This window comes from Pseudonaja textilis, chromosome 1, assembly GCF_049901715.1.
Source record: "Pseudonaja textilis isolate UNSWEBS1 chromosome 1, rPseTex1.2, whole genome shotgun sequence".
NCBI classification, from domain to species: domain Eukaryota; kingdom Metazoa; phylum Chordata; class Lepidosauria; order Squamata; family Elapidae; genus Pseudonaja; species Pseudonaja textilis.
The window spans coordinates 182591871-182615111 of record NC_141990.1 but is presented as its reverse complement, the minus strand read 5'-3'; the positions used below and the strand labels follow the sequence as shown (position 1 = coordinate 182615111).

The 23241-nt window shown below is 40.6% G+C and overlaps 1 protein-coding gene across 5 annotated transcripts in view; it reads left to right on the top strand.

Annotated features, from left to right (window-relative positions):
* Positions 1-12606, top strand: part of UBE2E3 (ubiquitin conjugating enzyme E2 E3) — a 112587-nt gene extending 99981 nt beyond the window's left edge. For all 5 annotated transcript variants that reach the window (XM_026696962.2, XM_087919878.1, XM_087919877.1 and 2 more), the window contains 3 exons: positions 2453-2585; positions 9032-9179; positions 11918-12606. In XM_026696962.2, coding sequence (XP_026552747.1) covers positions 2453-2585; positions 9032-9179; positions 11918-12015 — 379 coding nt within the window. In that variant the 3' untranslated portion in view covers positions 12016-12606. The remainder of the gene's footprint in view (positions 1-2452; positions 2586-9031; positions 9180-11917) is intronic.
* Positions 12607-23241: the final 10635 nt, after the last annotated feature.

Sequence of the window (23241 nt, the reverse complement as noted above, 5' to 3'; positions counted from 1 at the left end):
CCATATTGCCTCCTCTCAGTCAGAATTTTCCTAATTTTTGTTTGCATCATTTGTATTGTAAAAGAGATATTGATTAAAAGACCAAATTTAATCATCTGAAATATTACCAGATACACGTTCGACTGTTACCATCTCAAACTGGTCAAATCATGGGTGCAGAAAAGGACACACTCTGTATTTTCAAATTTATTGCTGTGGACCTATGTCTCCTCATCTGAGGGAAGAATTCTTTACTTCTTGTCCCATTTTCAGTGTTCGTGTGTGTGTGTGTGTGTGTGTGTGTGTATGTGTTTGTGTGCAGTAATCCAGTCATTTTTCCACCCTCTAGCTTACTCTTAGTGTACAACTAGTTTAGCTACAACCTTTCAGCAACTGAGAAACTCAAATCCCCTTTCTATGAAATAACTTTTGTCGAAAAGAATATTACTAAGAAGTATAAAGGAGGAGCTGTAAATAAGCTGAGCTCAATTTATAGTGAAGGGTCGGTGCAGTGTGTGTCTGTGTGTGTGAAAAAAAGCCCAGGTAGCAGCTATGACTGTGCAATCAAACCTCAGCCAACCCCCCTTTTTTTATACATGTTGCAGGTACAAACACATGTAAAAAAGGGATGACATTTTAATTGCACAGTTGTGATTCCAGTTTTACTTTCTTGATATCTCTCATCTCCATGGTGGATGCCTCTGTTCCTAGTGTCTTACAAAGACATAACCTTGTAATTATTTTGCTCTGATAGGGAAATGAACTTCCATTATCTTTCTCTGGGCTGTTTTTTCCTACTTCTCATTTTTTTATTCTATTCGGTCGCTTCCAGAAGGAAGAAGTGTTTGTATCTTGCACCCCTGTGCTGTTTCCCAGCTCTTCTGTAGAGCAAATCGATGGTTGGGTAGAAGCTTATGGGGGACAAGAGATCAAGGAGAAGTATAGCTGTGGAAATAGACATAGTCCTATATTTTAAATAATAACAACGAACACGTCTTTTGAGATTTCCATTCAAGATTAGTATTTGAATTGCACACTTTCTTTTTAAGAAAAGGGGGGGTGGGGTTGTCAAACGTTTGCCAGAATTTTTTTCTGAGAAGTGTAGAATAGGAAGGAAGGAAGATAAACAAGACATTCTGGTTTTATAAAAGGGCGGAAGCTCTTAAATAGGTTTAATTTAAATTTGTAGCCTTTTCAGTTCTTTCACAGTCATAGTTATAAACGGTAATTCTTCTGCATAAACTGGCCTTTGAAGAGGAAGTTTATTTGAACAATGGTGTCATCACCTCTGTTTTCTTCTAATAATTCCTTATCCCACTCCCTCCCTTCTTACATAAGTGTGTGCCTGGAACACTATAAATATTGGACACCAAAATGTCAGTCTATATTTTTAAAAACCAATACCGTTGGCAAAGTTGGCAGAGTATGAGTCATTTTGAGAACCGGCAAATTTCAGGCTTCAACACTTCTCAGGAAGTGAGTGAACAACTTTTAGGAGCTTTGGGAAATATTTGTAATGGAATCTTCCACAGTTTGATGGGTCTCTGGATATTTGGGGTTGCAGTTCAGAAGACCCAGGCCCAGTAGGGAATTCTGTTAGACTAAGTGGGAAACACTGGGTAGTACAAGGATGTCAGACTGGTGGCACATAGGCTGGATGCATCACTTGCAGGCCACGCCCACTCCATCTCCGCAAAGGTAAAAAATGTTGCAATATGTCACATGATGCAATTGAGTTTGACACCCGTGAGGTAGTAGGTGCCCCAAAAATTACTTGCAACTGATTGCATGTAAAACTGTATGTGTATTAGATCAAGAAATAAAGGTTACTTTATCATAGAAAGGTCATTCCATTTATTTCCATCTGGGAATGGATACCCAGAAACTTTAGGATTATATATTATTGTCAGCAGTATATGGAAGTGATAATAAAGGCTTAACTTTAAAAAAAAAATCCTTATATAAATTTTCTGAAAAGCTTCATTCTATATCTAGGTATACAGCATGATATGTTGTTGTAATATTCCTGGAGAGACTTGGGTTCAGATCCTCTCCTCTATGAAGCTTTCTTGGTGTGTTATGCTGATCTATTTAATGAGTTTGCAAGAATAAACATGTAGGCCATCCTGAATTCCTTGTACAAAAAACAGGCTATAAATATGGGAGATGGATAGTGCTCTTCATATGCCTTGAATTAGGCAGCCTTTGTGCTTTAAGACAGTTATATATGGCCCATGCACCCACAGAGACCAACAAACAAAAGACTATACAACTAACTGTTTCAAAAGACAAAGATGAGCCTTGTATTGAATATATTGACAGACGCATAAGTGATAGTGGACAAGTTTCTTCACACCAAGAAGCACCAAGCCATATATGAACAACAGAGGCCATTCACAAGAATAATGATCGTAAAAAGTCATAAAGTTCATTTTTTTCATTCTCTCTTTCTCCCTCTTGCTTATTTTAATAGTGCTGGGCCTAAAGGCGATAACATCTATGAATGGAGATCTACTATCCTAGGTCCCCCAGGTTCTGTGTACGAAGGTGGTGTATTTTTTCTGGATATCACATTTTCATCTGATTATCCGTTTAAACCACCAAAGGTAAGGTTATGCAGTCTCTGTATCTATATATTTTCAACTGTGTCTTCCATTTTAATTCAGGAAAAGCAAACAAGTGGATGAAGCATTTCCAACATGGTGCATAACACAGGATCCCCTAGCTAACTGGGACTCTGTGAGGCCAAACAAAAGGGCCCATGTTATCTTGCCTTCACAGTGCTGCATATTCACTGGAGGCTTTCAGAGTTGGGCATTTTCTGAGAATATTAGGACATCAGATATTTCCATTTCAGACCCTGTTTTTCTGCTGCTATCAGTTGGACAGAAGAATAGGATTTGGAGAGAATAATTTCTGTTACTTCTGTATTTATGTGGGAAAACATTCCAAAAAGTCATAAAGTATCTTGCTTAATTGCCCTATTTTAATCAAATGAATGTAATGCCTCATTGCTCAAATATAGCAGATATACTCAGATATAGCAGTAGCATCAACCTACTCTTGGTAGTAACAGTACAAGGTAACATTCAACTGGGTTTTTTTTTCAGGTACAAGGCACTTTTCTTCACATATGGCTCAAGACTTAGCGTTAGATTATTATCCCTCTCAAGGCAGTTTGCTAGGAGATATCTGCTGCAGTTGAGATGAGGCCATTGAGAAAAGGGAAGAAAGAACCACTTCATCTTTCTGATGCCATCCTAACCCCCGTGGTTATAATACTGCATTTTCACTTACTTCCCCCAAAAAAAAACTTTCTTGTTCCTCCAAACTAGCATGCTGCGAGAGAGACAGGATAATTCTTGCAGCATCCTCTCTTGATTATTTGCCCAAGTCTTTTGAAAGTAGGATATGGTTGTCCTCAGAAGATAAACTTATCCACATTGCCTGAAATCAGATTTATTTCAATAAACCATTAGAAATGTGCAATCTTAGTGGCTAAAATGAAAAGCAGAAGTATTTAAGCCCTGGTTTGCTTGATGGTGTATGATTTGATAAATACTCTCTCAAAAAGTTGCAAATCTTTATCTAATAACATATCAGATACAATGCTGCTTTAATTATCAAACGTTTTAACTTGCGGTCTGCTTCTTTGATAAGTGCTCATTGCCTAGTTGTTTCAAAGCTTACTGAAACATAAATACATACCCTATTCTTACCCAACAGCTGTTTACAATTCACCATTTAAACTGTACGTGCAAAATGTGGATTTTTTTTCCTGATTTTGATCATATTGAAAGATTATCTTTATTAAATATATACATGACTGTAACATTCGGCTAAGTCATATGCTATATAGTACAGCGGTCACCAACTGGTGGGCCATGAGAAAATTTTGGTGGGCCGCAGAGAAATCGCACCCCCGAGCACCCCCCCAAAGCAATTAATCCAGGCTGCACAGAAACACAAAGCTGCACCGCCCACATAGCTCACGGGAAACCCACCCACCCACTCACTTCTTACCTGGCAAGCTTGCCTGCTAAATTGCTATTTTTCCTTTTTCTAACCATCATCTGTTCTGCTGTGCCGGGAGATTTAGATTAGCTAGGAAGCAGGAAATGGTTGGATTTCTTGCTTTCTAACTAGTCTTTAGATCTTCGGCTCTGCTTTTAAGCAAAGCCGAACCTTCCTTAGGACTGAAGGTTCTATTATTCAGTGCAGACTCAAGGCAAGCAAATTTGAGAGACTGAGCTAGCCGATTGCAGATAGATAGATCACTGAATGATTCTGTGAGCAACTCAATCTGCCTACCTGCTTTGCCTGATTTTGGATAAAGTTGCTCTTTTTTAATAAAAGAAATCAATATTTACATATAGTGTGCTGTGAGTTAATTTTGTGAGTTTGTTTGCTAGCAAATTTTATGAGTTTGCTTGCAAGCAAATTTTATGTGACAGACTGAGCTAGCCAATGGCAGATAGATAGATTTCTGAATGAATCTGTGATTCTGTGAGCAACTCGATCTGCCTGTGCTTTGCCTGATTTGGGGTAAAAGTTGCTTTTTTAAAATAAAAAATTCAATATTTATACAAATATTTATAATATTTATATACAAGCCATGCCCAGCCAGTCACATGACCACCAAGCCACACCCACAAATTAGGCCACACTTACAGAACCGGTTAATGGTCCCTGGGATTTCAAATTATGAGTTTGGTGGTCCCTGGGGTCCAAAAGGTTGGTGATCCCTGCTATAGGACATCTCTGAAGATAACGTGATGCATTTACTGGAGGCAGCAGGATTTGCCCTTTTCCTATTGGTTAGGACCAAGGGAGATTTTCACAACTTTTCCCTATTGGCCAGGGGTTGGGAGCAGCGAATAACATTTAAAAAAAGAAAAGATCAGAAAAGGATATGTTACTTGTCCAAGCTAGCTGAAATGTAAATCCAGAAATTGAAAGAAGCTCGGTTACTCATATACAGCATTGATATACAAGTATAGCCACTACAAAAAAGAGAAAACTAAAAGGAGAGATTTGTTTAAAATCTTAATATAATTCAGTAATTAAACATTATATTTTTTTGGATAGTGGGAAAAACCTATGTCCTTGCTCTCTTTTTGTTTGGATCTTGAAGTGGGGGACAAGCTTTCCTCAGCCTCACACTTTTCTTTTCAGCCCAAGAAATGTACCTGTATAGCAGAGATATGTCTGGAAAAGCATCTGAAATCATTGGAAATTTAACTAAAAGGGATATTTAATATAAACAGTTGACCACATTTAACTAGCACTTTGACTGATGTTGAGTTCAAGTGCCCTGAGCAATAGTAACAGTGTAAATGCATTAAAATGCCTCAAAATTGCCACATTGGGTGGAATGTGGCATTTAGCGACAGTGCAAGTAGAATCAGCAATAGAATCAGTTGTAAATTTTTTAAGTGCATAGACCTCTTTTTTGGTTTGTGTTAATCCTGCTTCCTGAAAAATATATTTTTTTGAAAAATGTCAAATCTACAGTAGCTCTTAACATTGTGAGAAGCATAAGCCAAGATTTCCCATACTTGCTGATACAATATAGCAGTTTAATGCCAGTATAAGTGTTTGTTTAAAGATTGCAGGTTTGCAGCAGATGTTTGATGAAGATTCACATTCTGCTATTGAATAAGTAGACTAAATGTTAGATTCATCAAGTTAGTTAATCTGTTGTATACCCACAACAGAAATCAAGAAGCTAAGGCCCACCCCGCAATCTCTTCTCTCTTTTTTGTCTTTTCACTTGTCTAACAAGTACCAAGCTTCTCCAACAATACGCCCCCCCCCCCATAGGAAGACCCAGCATGTTTTCTAGGCATAAAATGTAATTAAGCCCCTCCTCCCAAATTTAGGCCTATTTTAAAACATGCAAAATGGGGGGGAAGGGTGGGGGGGACTTGCCGTTAGGAGCGCCCCATGGGCAGCCATGCCTCGCCACAGCCACTCCTAACGGGTGATCATGGCGAAGCGCAGAGAGCTCCCTACTCCCACCAAACACCTTTGCTGCAGACCCAAGACCTTTGGCGCCCGCTGCTGTTGCTTTCCCTTCTGCCCGTGCCACTGCAGCGTTTGGAGCGCCGCCACTGTTTGGAGCGCATTTGGAACGGTGTCGGCACTCCAAACGGCGGCAGTGCTCCAAACGCAGAAGCGGCAGCTCCAAACGTGGAGGCAGCATGGGCAGAAGGGAAAGCAACAGCGGCAGGCGCCAAAGGTCTCGGGTCTGTAGCAAAGGTGCTTGGCGGGAGTTGGGAGCTCTCCCCCGTCCGCCATGATTGCCCGTTAGGAGCGGCTGGTGGCGAGGCATGGCTGCCTGCAAGGCACTCTAGGCAAGGATGCAAGGGGGGGAATTAAGTCATCCCCGAAAAAACAGCCTAGCCGCTTTTTCGGGGCTCAAAAAAAAAAAAAAAGACCCGGTCTTATTTTATGAGAAACACGGTAATATATTCTAGGTAGGAGCAAAGATTATTCTAGTCATGCCCAAAACAATTAAGATTTATTTCTTTTTCTTTTTTTCTCTAAAAAAAATGAAAAAAGGTAGTGGGAAATCCACATCAATTTCCATAGTATTATCTCAATATGCATCTCCTGTCAATTTCACAAAGGCTTGTCATTTGGCATAAATCTGTAAAAGGCTCAAATGCAAAGTCAGATATTTCCCCTCTTTTCCTACTTGTAAGTTCTTTGAAACATCTGGAAATGGGGCAGACCTAGAGATGCCCTGGAGCTGATTCTTTGTAGAGAAGGGATCACCAAGAGTGCCACCAAGACTCAGCGGGTCCTGTCCTCTTCAGGAGTTTATTCATGACATGAATGGAATCTGAACATGCATCAGTTTTGCACATGACACGGAACTGAGAGCCCTGAGGATTCTATCCCAAACCACAGAATTTAATGGCAAAAGTATTAGGGTGGAACGCTTCGCCTTTTTCCTCCTTTTCTCTCCACATCATTTTAGTGTTTGATTTCTAATTTACATTAAGTCAGGTCCTGGTGTAGTGTCCTTGATTATTGAATGACATTACATCAGAGTTTCCTAATTCAGATTCAGTAGAGCAGTGCTGCTATTCCACCAGTTTGGTCTGGTTCTGGTGTACCGATAGCACCGAAGATCAGCGGAGACCAAACTGGTTTTCTCTGATGAGCTGCTGTTGGGCCCACCCACCCAGGCTCCCATACTAACCTTTATTCCCGGCTTTTGAAGCGCAGCTGCTTTGCGCGGCACAGCAGATTGCCGCACGTCAGCTGTTGAAGCTACAGGGAGAGTGCAGGATTGCAGGAGGTGAGTAGGAAACCCTCTGTGTCTGCGCAAAGTGCACATTTGTCATGGACGTACTCAAAGTGTGTACATGCACACGCAAAGCGCATTCACCAAGCCACACCCACTGAACCGGTAATAAACTACTTTGAAACCCACCATACTGCAGCATAGGGCTTAAAAAGTGAGTGCCACACTAAGCTAAGCCATATGAAAGATTTAACTAAGGGGAAGGGATCTATTCCAAATTTTATTCTCCTATAGTTCAGAACTATATTTCTCAAAACTACGTTATGTAGTTCAAAACATAAGGGTAACCAATTTCAGTCATACATCTTCTATAGGAACATATGTTCCTAGTTAACAGAGCCGGCTCTTAATACATCTAGGCCTTACTGCCTACTGTCACTTATCAGAGAGGGCTTTTCCCCCCACCAAGATTAGTTAAATCGGGGCTCTCAAAGTCTCGGCCCATGGGCCGGGTGTGTCACGTGCGGGTCAGGCCCATGCCCAGTTTAGCAAAGGGGGGGAAGTCCCAATGTCAGTGGTGGGCTGCAACCGGTTTAACAACCGGTTCTGTGAGCACGCACTTCGCCACTGCCCAATACAATTACACGGTGACGCTGTGAGTTTGACACCCCTGAAGTAAACTGAAGTTTCAGAGATTGAACTTGAGACCATCTTGATGTGGTCTATGTAGAGTATACTGACCAGACAGATTTTGAATAAGTAGTCTACTTTTATGAGTCTTAGTAGCCTCAGGAAAGCAGCCTGAGTCAAGATTTGGTTTTCTGTGGAAGCTGATACCATTGAAGATTGCTTTTGCAATATTCAAAATGTACTAACATGCTCTATGAGCATATTCCTACTGGGTTGGAAAACTCATCAAAGTAAATGCCAACAGTTGGAGACAATTCAGTGATGATCTTATTTATAAAAGCGGTCAGGTTACATATAGATGAATCAAGAACAAGAGCCCCAAGGTTAATTGAGGGGAATCATGACATCTGTATCATGATGGCTCTCATGTTCCAGAGGAGCTTTGTTCTCCAAATCTGCTGCTCTTCAGATTTCTCAAACATGCATCATCCAGTTTGGGCATCATAACAACTAGTGAAAAGACCTGCAGCGCCTCACTTTGAATCTCACGTTCCCCCGTTTTAAATGAAAGCTGGGTATCTTAAGTGCCGTTTTCCCCATGCTCACAGTGGGAATAGTCCATGGGCTCCTTTAAACGGTGACAGGCAGAATTACGACGAAATCCTGATACAAACTCTGCTCTTTTGTACTTTGCATTCCAACTTGGTATGCAAGTACACAAGTCTTGGGACTTGCAGTGTCGCTTGTCCGCCCCAAGGAAACAGATGAAACCACTATTTCTCAAGGGCACGCAAATGTTTGTATGTATCGGCTGGTGTTTTTTTTGTTTTTTGTTTCCAAAAAGCATTAAAAATGCTGGAGGCTTGTCAAAACAAAACAAAAACACAATAAAGCTTTTAGCTTTGAGACATACAGTATATAGCGGTTGTGAATGAGGCAGCTGCTTAACAAAAGAAGAGAGAGGAGACCTCTTTTCAGATGAGGCGTAAACAAACATCAGAAACAAACAATTTTTCCTCCCCCCCCAAAATGAAAGGTCTCGACAGAAAAATCTTCCCACCGAGGGAGAATCATTCAAGACAGGTTTCAAAAGGGTAGCAACAAACTATGCCTGAAAAGCGTGTGATGATCTTCTCCCCTTCCCTTCTGTTGCTCTTCTTCCTGTAGGTTACTTTCCGTACTAGAATCTATCACTGCAACATCAACAGTCAGGGAGTCATCTGTCTGGATATCCTGAAAGACAATTGGAGTCCTGCTTTGACTATTTCAAAGGTTTTGCTGTCTATTTGCTCCCTCTTGACAGACTGCAATCCTGGTAAGGCAATCTTTCTCTTTCACTTTTCCCTCCCCCTGATTTAATGGAACTAAGCGTTATTAATTCCGCAACAGGCACAGCCAGAGGAGGCTAATTCCCTCACTTTGGTCAACAACAAAAATTTCTCATTTTTGCCATGTCTGAAAATGGGGCACAGACTGGCAAGTGTATGGTTTTTAAACCTGCGAGATAAACGCACATTGAAAAAGAGGCTTGTTTGATTTGCACGTATAGAACAGCTTACGAATAAAAGCCTCTTTTTCTTCTGATTATCTTTCAACCTATAAATGCCTCCTATGCTTTGCAATAGAAAGGCTACGATACGTGAGACTGATTTTCTTCAGATGTTTTTTGACCGTTATTCGGGGTTTTTTTTTTCTGAAGGTTGAAAGTCTTCCAATGAGTAACAGCACCAACTCAAGGGATATTGTTTTAGATCGATTCAAATGGCAGTGATAAGACCCTTGGTTCCATTCCATTGTTTAAACAGGCAGAGCACGCGTATTTAAACAGAAAACATGGCTTGGCCAAGCTAAGTTTCCATGTACAAGGAGAGTTCAGCAGCACAATGAGTCTTGGATACACTGTCCACATACGCTGTCTTGGCACTTTTGTTGTCAGTTCCAGTATGCCAGTCTCTTATCAGGAAAAAAAAAAAAGACTGCAATAGAAGGTTGGCCTGCATCTATAGCTCAGCTAATACAAACTGCTACCACTTGGTTTTTCATTTATTTATTGTATCAATTTGTATACCGTCTCTCAATTGCAGCTCTGGGCAGCGCACATAGGGTTAGAAGCACATGAAACAGAACATAATCAACATTAGAAAAATAATGGCCGCCGAAGACAAACTGAGCTCTGATGATAAGAACTTGCAATGATGGGCTCCTCTAATCTCCAAACCCCTTGCCCGGGGGAACACCCAAGTCTTCAGTAACTTCCAAAAGGCCAGCAGAGTTGAGTCTCCACTAATCTCTACAATATTAAGGCTTAATATATAAGGACCTAGAGTACATCTTTAGGATGCAGAGGAATGGACCAACCTAGAAAGAGCCAGTCCTGCATATATTAGTCCCATGTAGACTTTTATACATGACAAATAGCTCTTTGAGTTCCATCTCAGATGTGCATTAGGAGCAACTCACAAAACAGTGGTGTACATGGGCAAGGTACACCTGCAGCTGCTTACATTGTTGAATTCTGGAATTCAGTTGTAGCTTTCAAGTGACATTCGAGGATAGCTCCATGTAGGGTGTATCTAGTTTGCTCAGGAAATTACCAAGGCTGAACGGCTATTAACAGTACTCACCCAATTCCAGACCTCACCTAGCAGCTTCATATAGATGCTAAATAGGAGAAGGGAGAGTACAGAACCCTGCAGGACCCCACACAAAAAGGGTCTGGGGCTAGATCTCCTCACCTCCTCCTCATCCATTGGAACCAGCCCTGAAGAAAGAAAGTTCCACAACACTGCTACTCACTTCTTCTGTTGCCACACCTGCTCATCAATGACACGTCTTGTTAGGGAGTGGTGAACAATGGAAAATCCTGTTATGCAGATTCTGAATCCAAATGGCTTTTTTTTTTGAGGGGGGTGGGACTGAGATGCTGCAATTTGCTCATACTATACATCGTTTATAGTGTTCTATGCACGTGTTGGTTGTCGCCTGAAAAGCCCTTCATGATATAAGGGCTAGTTATCTGAGAGACTACATTTTTACCTTTGTTTCCCCTAATCCTATAAGATGTGCAAAAAAAAAAAGTGTGCTTTGGGTGCCCTCGATTAAACCATTTCTTCTGATGGGATGGAAAAGGCATGCCTTCCCTTTCATACCATCTGCCTTCTGGAATGGTATTCCTCCAGAGCTTTGAACGGTTCAACCCTGCTAACCTATAAACTAGCCTTGAAGATCTGACTTTTATTCATGCTCTGGCTTAGATGGGTTGAATGAGACTGTGTTAAATGTTTATCAATTTCTACTGGTTATAGTCCTTTTACTTTTTTTATAAACAAATTAAGCTATTATTTTGGGTTGTGTTTTTAATTTGTATACTGTTCAGAATTGTGGATTGAGTGACCTTATACCAGGAGTGTCAAACCCCATTTCATTGTGGGCCACATCAGGGTTGTGTTTGACCTCAGGAGGCTGGGGTGGGCAGATTGGGCAGGGCCAGCTCGACGTCACTTGTGTCACGGCGCCTGTGGCAGCCCAAGTGCTTGGCCAGTGAAAACAAGCTCCCGAGCTCCGTTTTGGGCTGCAACGGCTTCCTGCAACCCACTGCCAGTGAAAACGGAACTTGGGAGGGCTGCCCTCCCGAGCTCCGTTTTCACTGGCAGAGGCACCACAGGCCAGTCCTTGCTGTTTTCAGGGCGGCCCTGCGGGCCAGATCTAAGCACTGGCCCACGGGCCTTGAGTTTGGCACCTCTGCCTTATACATTTGAATTGATTAATTAATTATGAAACAGTAAGTGGTACTGGCGCTGAGTACTTTTCCCTGTCTTAATTGGCAAATATGTGAAATGAATTGTTGAAACTTTGCTCATTACTTTGCTTACTGGGGAATGACTGCTAATGTGTCTCCTTCCTTCCTTCCTTCCTTCCTTCCTTCCTTCCTTCCTTCCTTCCTTCCTTCCTTCCTTCCTTCCATCCATCCTCCCTCCCTTCCTCCCTCTCTTTCTTTCTCTCTCTCTTTCTCTCTCTCTCCCTCCCCTGTTGTCCCTTGCCAAATTCTTGCAGCTGATCCTCTGGTGGGAAGCATAGCCACTCAGTACCTGACCAACAGAGCAGAACATGACAGGATAGCCAGACAGTGGACCAAGAGATATGCAACATAAGTGATGTTGACTACTTGGCGCAGTGTGAAGGTGCGGGGATGCAGCTTTGCAGTGTGCAACCAAACTTTATAGCCTTTACAATACGGACTTCTGTGTATATGTTATACTGATTCTACTCTCTGCTTTTATCCTTTTGAAGATTGGAATACTGCTTTCTTTCCCTCCTCCCCTTCCCCAAAAGGTAAATGCTGTCAAGAGTAGAACTTTGTAGCTGTAGATTAGTTATGTTTAAAATGCCTACTTGCAAGTCTTGCTTCTTTGGGATATCAAAATGTATTTTGTGATGTAACTAAGGATACTGTTCCTGAAGTCAACCAAATATAATAGTGCATTTTAGCCTAATTCATTATCTGTATGAAGTTATTAAAGGTAGCTGTAGATTACTAGGAATTACGTCATTTGTATTAAGCCCAGATCTATTTCCGATATGTGGTACATGCTGTTGTGAAAAATGTTTAAGACTTTTACCTTTGTCAGTTTGTAACAAAAAAGGATTTCTTTTATCCTTGTCCCCTCTCATCACCACCCACTTGTAGCTCAGAGAGCATCCAGTGTATCATCTCAAACACAATAAACATGTTCCCCAAGGAAGAACTTCTCTGTTTTCATATTTGAAACTAAAATGTGGGCAGAGCCAGTAGGACTGTTTATATACAGATCCTTGTGGAAACCTAACGTAAGGCAAGAAGGCCCCACTCAGAAGGCCTGGAACATCATGAGACTTGTAGCTTGCCTCCAACAACGTTTCTTAAGGCAGAACTTCATAACGCTAAACCTGGCGTTTATAGCCATGGACATGTACAAACAGATAAGCTAGAACACCAGTAAGGCTTTAAAAAGATGATACCTTCCATCACTATTTCTCCTCTCCTCCCAGTTGCTGCCTTGAAATACTAACCAGTGTGGTGGTGGTAGGTAGTAGGATCATCCTCACTCCTGTAAAATTCATGTTATAGCATCCATCACATGAACATCTGTTCTCCAGCAGAAAGGACAGAGGAATGTTTCCACTAAATCTGTAGAATGTTAAAGTTCAAGGATGTAATGATGGCAAAGCAAAATTAGGACCAATCAAGAAACTCCATTGACCTTGCCCTTCCTCGCTTCATTCCTGGTAGCCATGAGGTCCAACCACAATGTTCACGGTTGCTATTATAGTTTGGGGAGAGGAATAGGACCTTTAGGACCACAGTCATGGGCAAGATTAAGTCACTAGTCTTGCAGTCTCTTCTGCAATCTCCTGAACCAATATTTATCAGCTGAAAAACATAAAACACAACTTAGGCAGCAAATTTAATCTCATGTTTAGATCGACTCCCATTTTTCCTTGACAGAGGAATGGTATTGTTGAGCTGCACTTGATGCCTAATTGTTCTCCGTTGCAGCACAAAAAGCTTTGACAGAGTGGGCAAATAGTGCGGACTACAATTTGCCAAGTGTAACAGCCTGTTGACTTGTAAACAACCTGACAACCTCCAGTTGCTTGAAACAAACTTTTCTACACTTCTGCATCTGATCAGAACCTGAAGTCCTGAAGATGTTAAGAACTGTGATACTGTACAATTCTCTCTGTTGGATGCCAAGGAGCTGATGGAAACATGACATATGCTCTGGTGTCAGTTGATTCTTAATTAGTCAATTGATTCTTGACCAGTGAGTGTATAGCTGATAAGGCCATTGTGAGTATAGTTGATGGCAAGGCAGGGTAATTTTTTACGCATTCTCCAGGATGAAGGAGCAAATTACCAAAATTTTACTGGATTTCACATAATCTCCCACCTATTTATATAATTTACCATAAATAGGGTCATCTTTATAATTCCAAAATTTTGAGGATTTTGGATTTTGCCCATATTTTCTAATTTGTAGAAGATGTCCACTGCTCCAGGGCTTTAGAGGTAGGCTTCTGAATTATGGTAAACCCATCTTCCAAAGCAGTACGGTTGCATGATTCACATCTCTGTGTGTGTCATAAACAGTGTCATGAAACTTCAAGTGAGTTTTTTTTCTCAATGAGGTCAGAAGAATATAAATCAATATTGACTTAGAAATAACGAATTTTTAAAGGAAAATCAGTAACTTTCGGCACAAGATATGATGTAGGCTTTTCTCCACATCTTTCCACGTGAAATGAATGGGATCCCCAAATACATAGACTGCACACTTAGGAGAGCTTGATGGAAACGTTACATTTACATGAGATTTTCATCACAATCTGCTCACCGCCAGGGTTGATAGGCTGTCCTACCCAGCAAAATAAGGTTGTGTGCATCACATGGATAGCTTAGTCCACAGCACACGTAAAATATTAGCATTCCTTTTCCCATTGCATGACCACCATAGGCCTTTATTTATGTAGTCCAAACACCAAACAGTGCAAACCAGTCATCCAGAAAGATGATTTGTGTTTATGTGACAGATACTCCTTACTATTTATGTTTCAGGCTTCTAGGTTCAAACTGAACAAAACTATTGTGCATGGTGGAGGGGTGCTGTTGAAGCACTTCTGTCAAGCATTTTTGTACTTTTTGTATATTTCTGGCTGGAATTCAACATTTTTTTTATCATGCAGAGTATTAACAAATTGTAGAGGCTTCAAGATCTGAGAGGTTCATCTATAAGACCTATGGTCTCAGAATATGACACCTAGAGCAATATCATTTGAGACATACCTGCATCCACTGCAATACAGCTCAAATGACAAACTATCCTGTTTACCTCCCAGCTAAATGTCATTTTCACTTGGAATTTTAAGGGTTTATTAACAACCCAGGAACTATTTCAGATCCTGAAACAAACACCCAAAATAAAATGCCTGTTCATTACAGCAGCCTCCTCAGTAGGCAATTGATAAAGGCAATGTGTTTAACCTATATTTTGTTTGGTATTATAGGCTAGTTCTCACAGAGGCGTCAAAAGTATTTCGGGGCTGTCCTGCCACAAATGTTAGAGAGAGGCTACTCTATCCCTTGCCCCATTTCCAAAACAGCTTCTTCCACCAGAAATTTCAACAAAAGGAAACATTTTAACCTTGTGTTATCAACATTCTTGATTCATGGGCCTTCTTGTGTGAGGAGGTGTAAAGAAGTGTTCAGTCAAGATTCCCAGTTGATCTCTGCAACATAAACTCAACTCATCTTTAGCATTTCTTCTGTGAGAACAATTCCTACAGCTAGTTTGTAAGGAGAGAACAGAAGGTATACATGGGAAAATATTAGGGCATCTTCGTTAGTCATCTTCCATTAATTTCAAAAGATTTTCACAATTCCCACTGAAATGAGTGGCGTTTATGAGGCATATGAATTTGGTACATTTGTCTTATAAATTAGGACAAGAATGTATGACCTGTTACCTGGCAAGTACACCCCAAGGAAAGACTCTAAAGATCTTGCTGGTTCCTAGTGAAAAGATAAAATGCATCGGTATATTGCATATCCCATAAATTTACAAAAAGTGGCAAAACATATATTTCACATTATATTAAATATGGGCCCTGCAAAGCTTTCAAATATTTATATCATATAATATATAGTATATAGTATAATTATGTCTCATTTTTTAATGCACTAAAGTTTCAGACTGCAGAAAATTTGAAATATAAATGGGATGCCTTCTCAATGCTGCCCGTTAACTTTCTTTACTAAGATTATATGACTAATTCTAAAATTTCCTTCCTGTCATCAGTTTGTCAACACCTTGTTCCTTCTTCATGTTGCTTTTTCTGTCTGTAAATTTTATATTTACTGAAGTAAGAAGTTGGGGGGATGGGGTTGTGTACACATTTAAACTTTAAAAAGAACTTAATTTTGTTTCTCAGCTTTTCTCTGCTTACACCAAGCAGTAGAAAGAAATTTGTATTGTTAAATAAATCAATTAGTTGTTAAATAAGAATGTGTGCCTTTTCTCTGTTTATTTGGTTTTTTAAAAACTATTTTAGCTATCCTTATCTATTTAAGGCCTGTACTGCTATAACTAAAGAGGTGCGGTGGCTAAGATGCTGAGTTTGTCGATCGGAAAGATCGGCAGTTCTGCAGTTCGAATCCTAGCACCACGTAACGGGGTGAGCTTCTGCCAATCTAGCAGTTCGAAAGCATGTAAAAATGCAAGAAGCAAAATACTTTAGTCACGCCTGCCACATGACCACGGAGACATCTTCAGACAGCACTGGCTCTTCATCTTTGTAATGGAGATGAGCACCATCCCCTACAGCCAGAAATGACTAGCACGTATGTGGAAGGGGAACGTTTACCTTTACCTTACTGCTATAAGTGGCAATGTCCTATTTATATAAAATGCTTTTTTTATCACATCAGGTAGAGTCTCCAGGATATATCTGGTGTAATTTGGAGGTTGCCCAAAATGATATGGATCTCAGGATTTTCAACCAATTTTTGCCAAGATCTCAAAAGTCTGAATACCTAAACCAGCAGTGGCTTGGGCTGAAAAATATAATCAGAATTAGAGCCGATTAGGAATTCAGTAACAAGCCAGCAAGAAATTCTTAAGATACTAGATTAAGAAGGCTAAAAAATATACCAGAAAAAGTCAATGGTAAACAACTATATTATATAAACAAAAACCCAACCCAACAGCATTGGGATCATGTCTAAATAGCCATCCGATGAACTTTTCCTCATTTTCTCCAATATTGTTACGTAACACTTGTGTTTGGTGACATCATGTCTATACAAAGAGCTTTCAGCAGGACAAACTCTTCGTCCCTCATATCCATGACTTTCCTGGATATGTGCTTATATGATTTGGGTGGGCTGAAAAGGGAACCTACTACATCAGAGTTTTAATGCTTATAATATGCATTTGCAGACCATACTCATACAAAACTAATAATAAATTGGAATGGTTTAGTTTGAAGGCATTGCCATTAGAGAATTATGTGATGCTGAGGACTACGTTCAACTTGAGGTGTAGCAGAATACATCCTTTAGTATATCTTTTCAACTGAACTATTTTGAAGGTTGCTTGAATACAAACTGGGTAGCGATAACCAACTTCAATTTCATTACCATGTCACAAACACCCACTCCTAGTGAACAGTTGTCCCTCGGGCACTAGAGGAATTGTATCGTTTGATGAAGGGAAGGATTCCCAACTTTGGTTCCAATTAATCAAATATCTATTACCGCCGTAGATCAGAATAACCCTTTGAATGCAACATATACAAAATAAAACTAATAGAAAAAAAATAGAAACAAAAGTGGAACGTACTCAGAGATATTGTGTGCCACTATCCCTACACTTGTATCAGCATTCTGAGTAACACATTCACCAAAAGCAGAACTCCAAGGCAGGTAGCTTCCTCAAAAGATCATGCTTATTGGATACATCATATTGGCACAGCCAGTGGAAAACCAACTCTAAAAGTTCCCACAGCTTTTAGCCTAAGTAAAAGAACAAATTGTTCCTTCCCCAAATGTCACTGGTCACATTGTCCAATGTAAGTAGCTGGCAGGCTGCTTGGTCATTCCTCACTTCCTTCAATTGCCACCTGTTAGGATGACCTTGGTTCCCACAAGAAAACTTGGTGTTTTGACTGTTAGCCCGTCTATCTACTTCCCCCTCCTTTTTCCCCCCTTCAGAATTTGTGACAACTATGAGGCAGCAAAAGATTACTCCAGCCAGGTTCGCTTCAGAGTTGACAACTTGGTTGTGTTCACACTAAAGTTCCCTGGCAACTCAGGGAAGTTGTAAAGGGCAACAGACAGCACAAACTAATACCTCTATCTGGTAAGAATGTGCACAGTTGCAATGTGTGTGGTGCCAACAGCTCTTTCTTGAGCAGCCAGGCAAAACAAAACAAGCCTTCATTCAAAGTAGTGGGAGGGGGGAATAACCTTGAGATACAGGAAGAAGGCAACAGTCAGATAAACTTGAATATGGGGCAAAGTTGTAACCTTAGAATATATTTCAGGTAGGACCTTCTCTGGTACACATGAAAATAAAGGAAAAGGAGGAGGAAGTATATTCGGACCTGCAAGATTCTGTTATGTAGCTATATAATAAAGATCATATTAACCTGTAGACTGATCTACTTTGAAGGGCTGACACTCCCAAATACAACCAGAAAAACATACTGCTCCATAAATCAGCATTTCTAGGCTTGTCAATGAGAACAGAAAGCCCAATTCAAGCCCTAGGTGTTGCATTAAAGCAACTGATTCTACTTTTCGTTTATGCTGTACTCACATAATCCTGAAAAGATCTTGGAGATCAAATGTCGGCGAGTCTGAACTGCTTTTGCAAACTGCACAACAACGTTGCCAAGCTGTCCCTATCAAAGGGGTGCAGGTCATTGCTTCTTTCTATTTGTCCTCTCCTTTTTTGACTTCTCCATCCTTTGATTATAAAAAAGATGTAGAGACTTGGGAAAGAGCAACAAAGATGATTAAGGGGCTGGGGACTTAAAACATGAAGAACGGTTGCAAGAATTGGGTTTGTCTAGTGAAAAGAAAGATCACGGGTGATACGATAGCAGTGTTCCAATATCTGAGGGGCTACTACGAAGAAGAGGGTGGGTCAACCTATTTTCCAGAGCACCAGAAAGCAAGCAATGGGTGGAAATTAATCGAGGGGAGAAGTAACCTAGAACTAAGGAGAAATTAACCAGTGGAATGGCTTGCCTTCCATAAGTTGTGGACCACTTTTGACAAGAGAATGGACAGCCATTTGTCTGGAATGGTATAGGGTCTCCTGCTTCAGCAGGGAGGTTGGACTAGAAGACCTCCAAAGTCCCTTCCAACTCTTTTATTCTGTTATCTGAAAGACAGGCATAAAGGGCACTGACATCCGCTCTGATTCTCAAAGAGGAATGGGGTGAACAATCTCTGAATGGGGTCATTTTTTGCTCACGGATGAGGGAACAATTTATAGAGACAATTTCTGTAGATGTTCTATGCCTTCACCACAGCAGGTTTACAGGTTAAAAACAAGAAAACAAACAAAATTTCCAGCTGATTTCTGGATGCCAGAATGAAGGCTTTTTCCGCCTCATGAGATATCTATATACATCCCTGCTATATTAAAGCAGGCCTAGGATAGGGGTGTATAGTCATAAATCCAGTACCTAAAGTATACCAAAAAGAAGAAGGAAGTTATATGCAAAGCAACAGTAATTTCAATATTGGGAAACTTAATAGCTACTATGGGAGCTTTTCTGCTGAAAGACAAGATACGGATAGTTAAAACAAACACGATCAAAGTTATTTAAATTTTACCCTATTAATATTTAATTCAACTGCATATTAAATATTACAAGTGTGTATCACAATTCTTCCTATGACTTTGCACTCAATTGCCCAAATGCTGGGAGATGATTTATGTGCAGAGCAGTGGGATATTATTAACTCATCTTATTTTATAGATTCCGGCAAACATTTTTATTGAAAGTTGAAAAGTGCTACGCAGATACGTCCTTGCAGGTTCTGTAGCCTTGTGTATTAAGGTTAAAAAAAAAAAAAGATTTGACCTAGCATGTTGTTATTATGACTGGTTGCACAGTCAGCCAGGTGTTTAGACTGGATTTGGCATTTTTATCTGGCTATCAAGTCCTTTCCAAGGGCCTGTAATGGGAAGATGATGTGGTTTAATAGCGTTGGTGTTAAAGATATCGTCAAAGAATGCAAGCTTGCTTCAAGTAAAGCTGCAGTTTGCAATTCACTGACGGTGAAGCAGCAGGTGTGAGGAGAGCTGTTCTTCCTCCCCAAAATATCTGGAAAAATATCTTCCTTCCAAAATCACTCTGGCACTAATAGCCAGATGGCCAATGTTCTGTTTCTGGCTAGCCCCCACAGGCCTCATCTTATACAAACACAGCCTTTTAAAATTCCAACAACCTGTTTATAGAATACAATATTGATCAGAATCTCCCAATATTAAACAGAGGGAACTTACAAAATGGCTCCCAAATCCGAAGCAGGGCTCAGCAACCTTTCACTAGCCAGACATCAGGGGCCCCCCACCTCCTTACAGACAATGTTATTTCTTCCCGGGTATCTCCTGGACTTCAACTCCCAGAATCCTTCAGTCAGCATGGCAGGGTAGAGCTTGAAATCATAAGGGGGGTTTCTATCAGGGCATTCTCTGTACATTTGTTCCCTTCTTCCCCCCTGCCCCCTTTTGCCTCCTATTTAACAAACTAGCAATCTTCTGCAAATTTACAGACTCCCCTAAGCAGTCAGAAAACACTTTGTGCTACAAGACCTAATTTCACTTCTGATAGGCAAAGGATGCTTAGAGCCACCTTGATGACTGTGGCTGTGTGAGCATCTACTCTCCATCTGGGCTTCATGACCACACCAAACTGATTTTTTTTAAAAGAATTTAAAATTTAGAATACAATACAGCTGGAAGGGACCTTGGAGATCTTCTAGTCCAGCCTGCTGCTCAGCAGGAGACCCTATACCATTTCAGACAAGTGACTGTCTCAATCTCTTCTTAAAAACCTCAAGTGATGGAGTGCCCACAATTTTTGGAGGCACTGGTTGATTGTCCTCACTGTTAAGAACATTGCCCACAATTTTTGGAGGCACTGGTTCATTGTCCTCACTGTTAAGAACGTTGTCCACAATTTTTGGAGGCACTGGTTGATTGTCCTCACTGTTAAGAACGTTGTCCACAATTTTTGGAGGCACTGGTTGATTGTCCTCACTGTTAAGAACGTTGTCCACAATTTTTGGAGGCACTGGTTGATTGTCCTCACTGTTAAGAACGTTCTCCTTAATTCCAGATTGCTTCTCTCTTTGATTGGTTCCCAACCATTGTTTCTTGTCCTGACAAAGCTATTTCAGTTTGTGTAGGAAGCCTGACAGTCACTTTAGAGGTTTCTTTTCTAGACAGTTGAGTTCCTGCCTTATACACCTTTTCAGAACAGTTGTACACTTGGGGGCAGAGGAAGAATGTTTGAAAAAGTTAATTTGATATCCACTAGATGTCAGTATAACCATGTTTTGCACAACTTGATACTCTTTCCTTCTCCTATTTTCTCCTCAGCAACCCAGTGAGGTGGACTGGTAAGTATTTCAAATAAAGCACTGATCCCTTCAGAGGCCTCTTTCCCCAGTCAGCCTGTGTGCACATATATTCTGGGAGTCTGGTTTTCTTTCAGGAAAAGTATGCATTCTGTTTCACACACACTCTTATGCACAATCTCAGTTAGTGTTGGTGCAGGGAGAGGGGGAAAATTGAGAGAGCATCAGAAGGACAACATCATAAGGATGGGCTGTGAGGGAATTTATTTTATTATTTTGTTTTTACCTCTCTTTTATCTTTTATTTTAGTAACTCAAAGTGGTCAACATACTTAGTACTCTTTCCTTCTCCTATTTTCTCCTCAGCAACCCAGTGAGGTGGACTGGGCTCAGAGTGACTGGGTCAGGGTCACCCTGCTGGCTTTCATGGCTAAGTTGGGACTAGAACTCACAACTCTTCCAAGTTAGCACCTTAGCCGTTGTACCAAATCGGCTCTCATTCAATGGGCAACACTCCTACCTCAAGGGAACAGAGGAAAGTGCGTTGATAGATGGATGAGCATTTATCCTCAGAGGTTGGTCGGGTGATTCTCCGTCCAACCTGCCTCACAGGGTTGTTGTGGTGAGTCAGAAATAGAAGGAAGGCACTTTAGCTGAGCCTTACCTTGGCTTTCTGAATGGAAAGGCAGGATATAAATTAAATAAATGATAGTGGTAGAATTAGCTCTGTCAGAGATGGCTTACTTTCTCTCTCCTTCTATGGCTTGTGACTGCTGTTATTTTGTCTACTGAAAGAATCGGTTCTGTTTTTCAAATGAGTTTCATAATACAACCCTCAATTCATAGCCTGGTGAATATAATACTTTAAAACTTCTAAACAAGGCTTCTTTTTTCTCCCTTTCAATCCTGGTTCAATTACTTATTTCCTTCACCACATCTCCATCCGGGGGTCCTCTGCCCCCAACCAGATCTGGTATACAACTTGGGTTCCTCCTAAACCAGAGGTGTCAAACTTGAACTGTCATGTGACGTATCGTGACTTTCCCCCCCCCTTCACTAAACCGGGCGTGGGCCTGGCCAGTGCATGACACATCCGGCCCACAGGCCAAGAGTTTGACACCCCTGTCCTAAATTCACAACTGCTGCTCAAAGAACAAGTAGCTATCCTGGCTAGGAGGGCTTTTGCATAGCTTCATATTGTGCACCACTGAATCCATTCCCACATCATAAGGTTCTGCTCACAGTCACTCTTTCTTAGATGGCCTTAGGATTCATAATTATAATGAAATAAACATTATGGTTGATGGTTTCAGGATATATTAGGTTTGCATTATGGTGTTGGTGTAGTGTTTTGCTACATAGTAGTTTTAATGGACACCACTTTGAGTCCTTGGAGAGTAATAGCGGTATAAAAAGGCAGCAAGCAAATAAAGCATTATACCAGTAGACACCCTCAACTTTTTTTTTTTAAGAAAATGGTCTAAAAGGAGAGTTTTTTAAAAAACACTGTTCTGCATGTAACTAGAAATGAGTCAATTGGTTATCACATGACCTAAAATGGACACCTAACATCAAAAACGTCATAAAAAAAGCACAACAAAGAATGTTCTTTCTGCGCCAACTCAGAAAGCTCAAACTGCCCAAGGAGCTGCTGATCCAGTTCTACAGAGGAATCATTGAGTCTTTCATCTGCACCTCTATAACTGTCTCATTTGGTTCTGCACCCCAACAAGACAAACACAGACTTCAGAGAGAAATTAGGACTACAGAAAAAACAATTACTACCAACCTGCCTTCAATCGAGGACCTGTATACTGCAAGAGTCAAAAAGAGGACTGTGAAAATATTTACAGACCCCTCACATCCCGGACATAAACTGTTTCAAGTCCTTCCCTCAAAACAACACTACAGAGCACTGTACACCAGAACAACTAGACACAAGGACAGTTTTTTCCCCAAATGCCATCACTCTGTTAAACAAATAATTCTTTCAACACTATCCAACTATTTACAAAGTCTGCACTACTATTACTGTTAATCTTCTCATCAATCCTTAGCACCCATCCCCTCCCACTTGTGACTGTATGATTGTTACTTTGTCGTTTGTATCCTTACGATTTATATTTCCTAGTATGATTTGATTGCTTATTGTACCCTATGACTATTATTAAGTGTTGTATCTTATGATTCTTTACTCTTGACTCTTGATGAATGTATCTTTTCTTATGTACTAAAAGATTAAC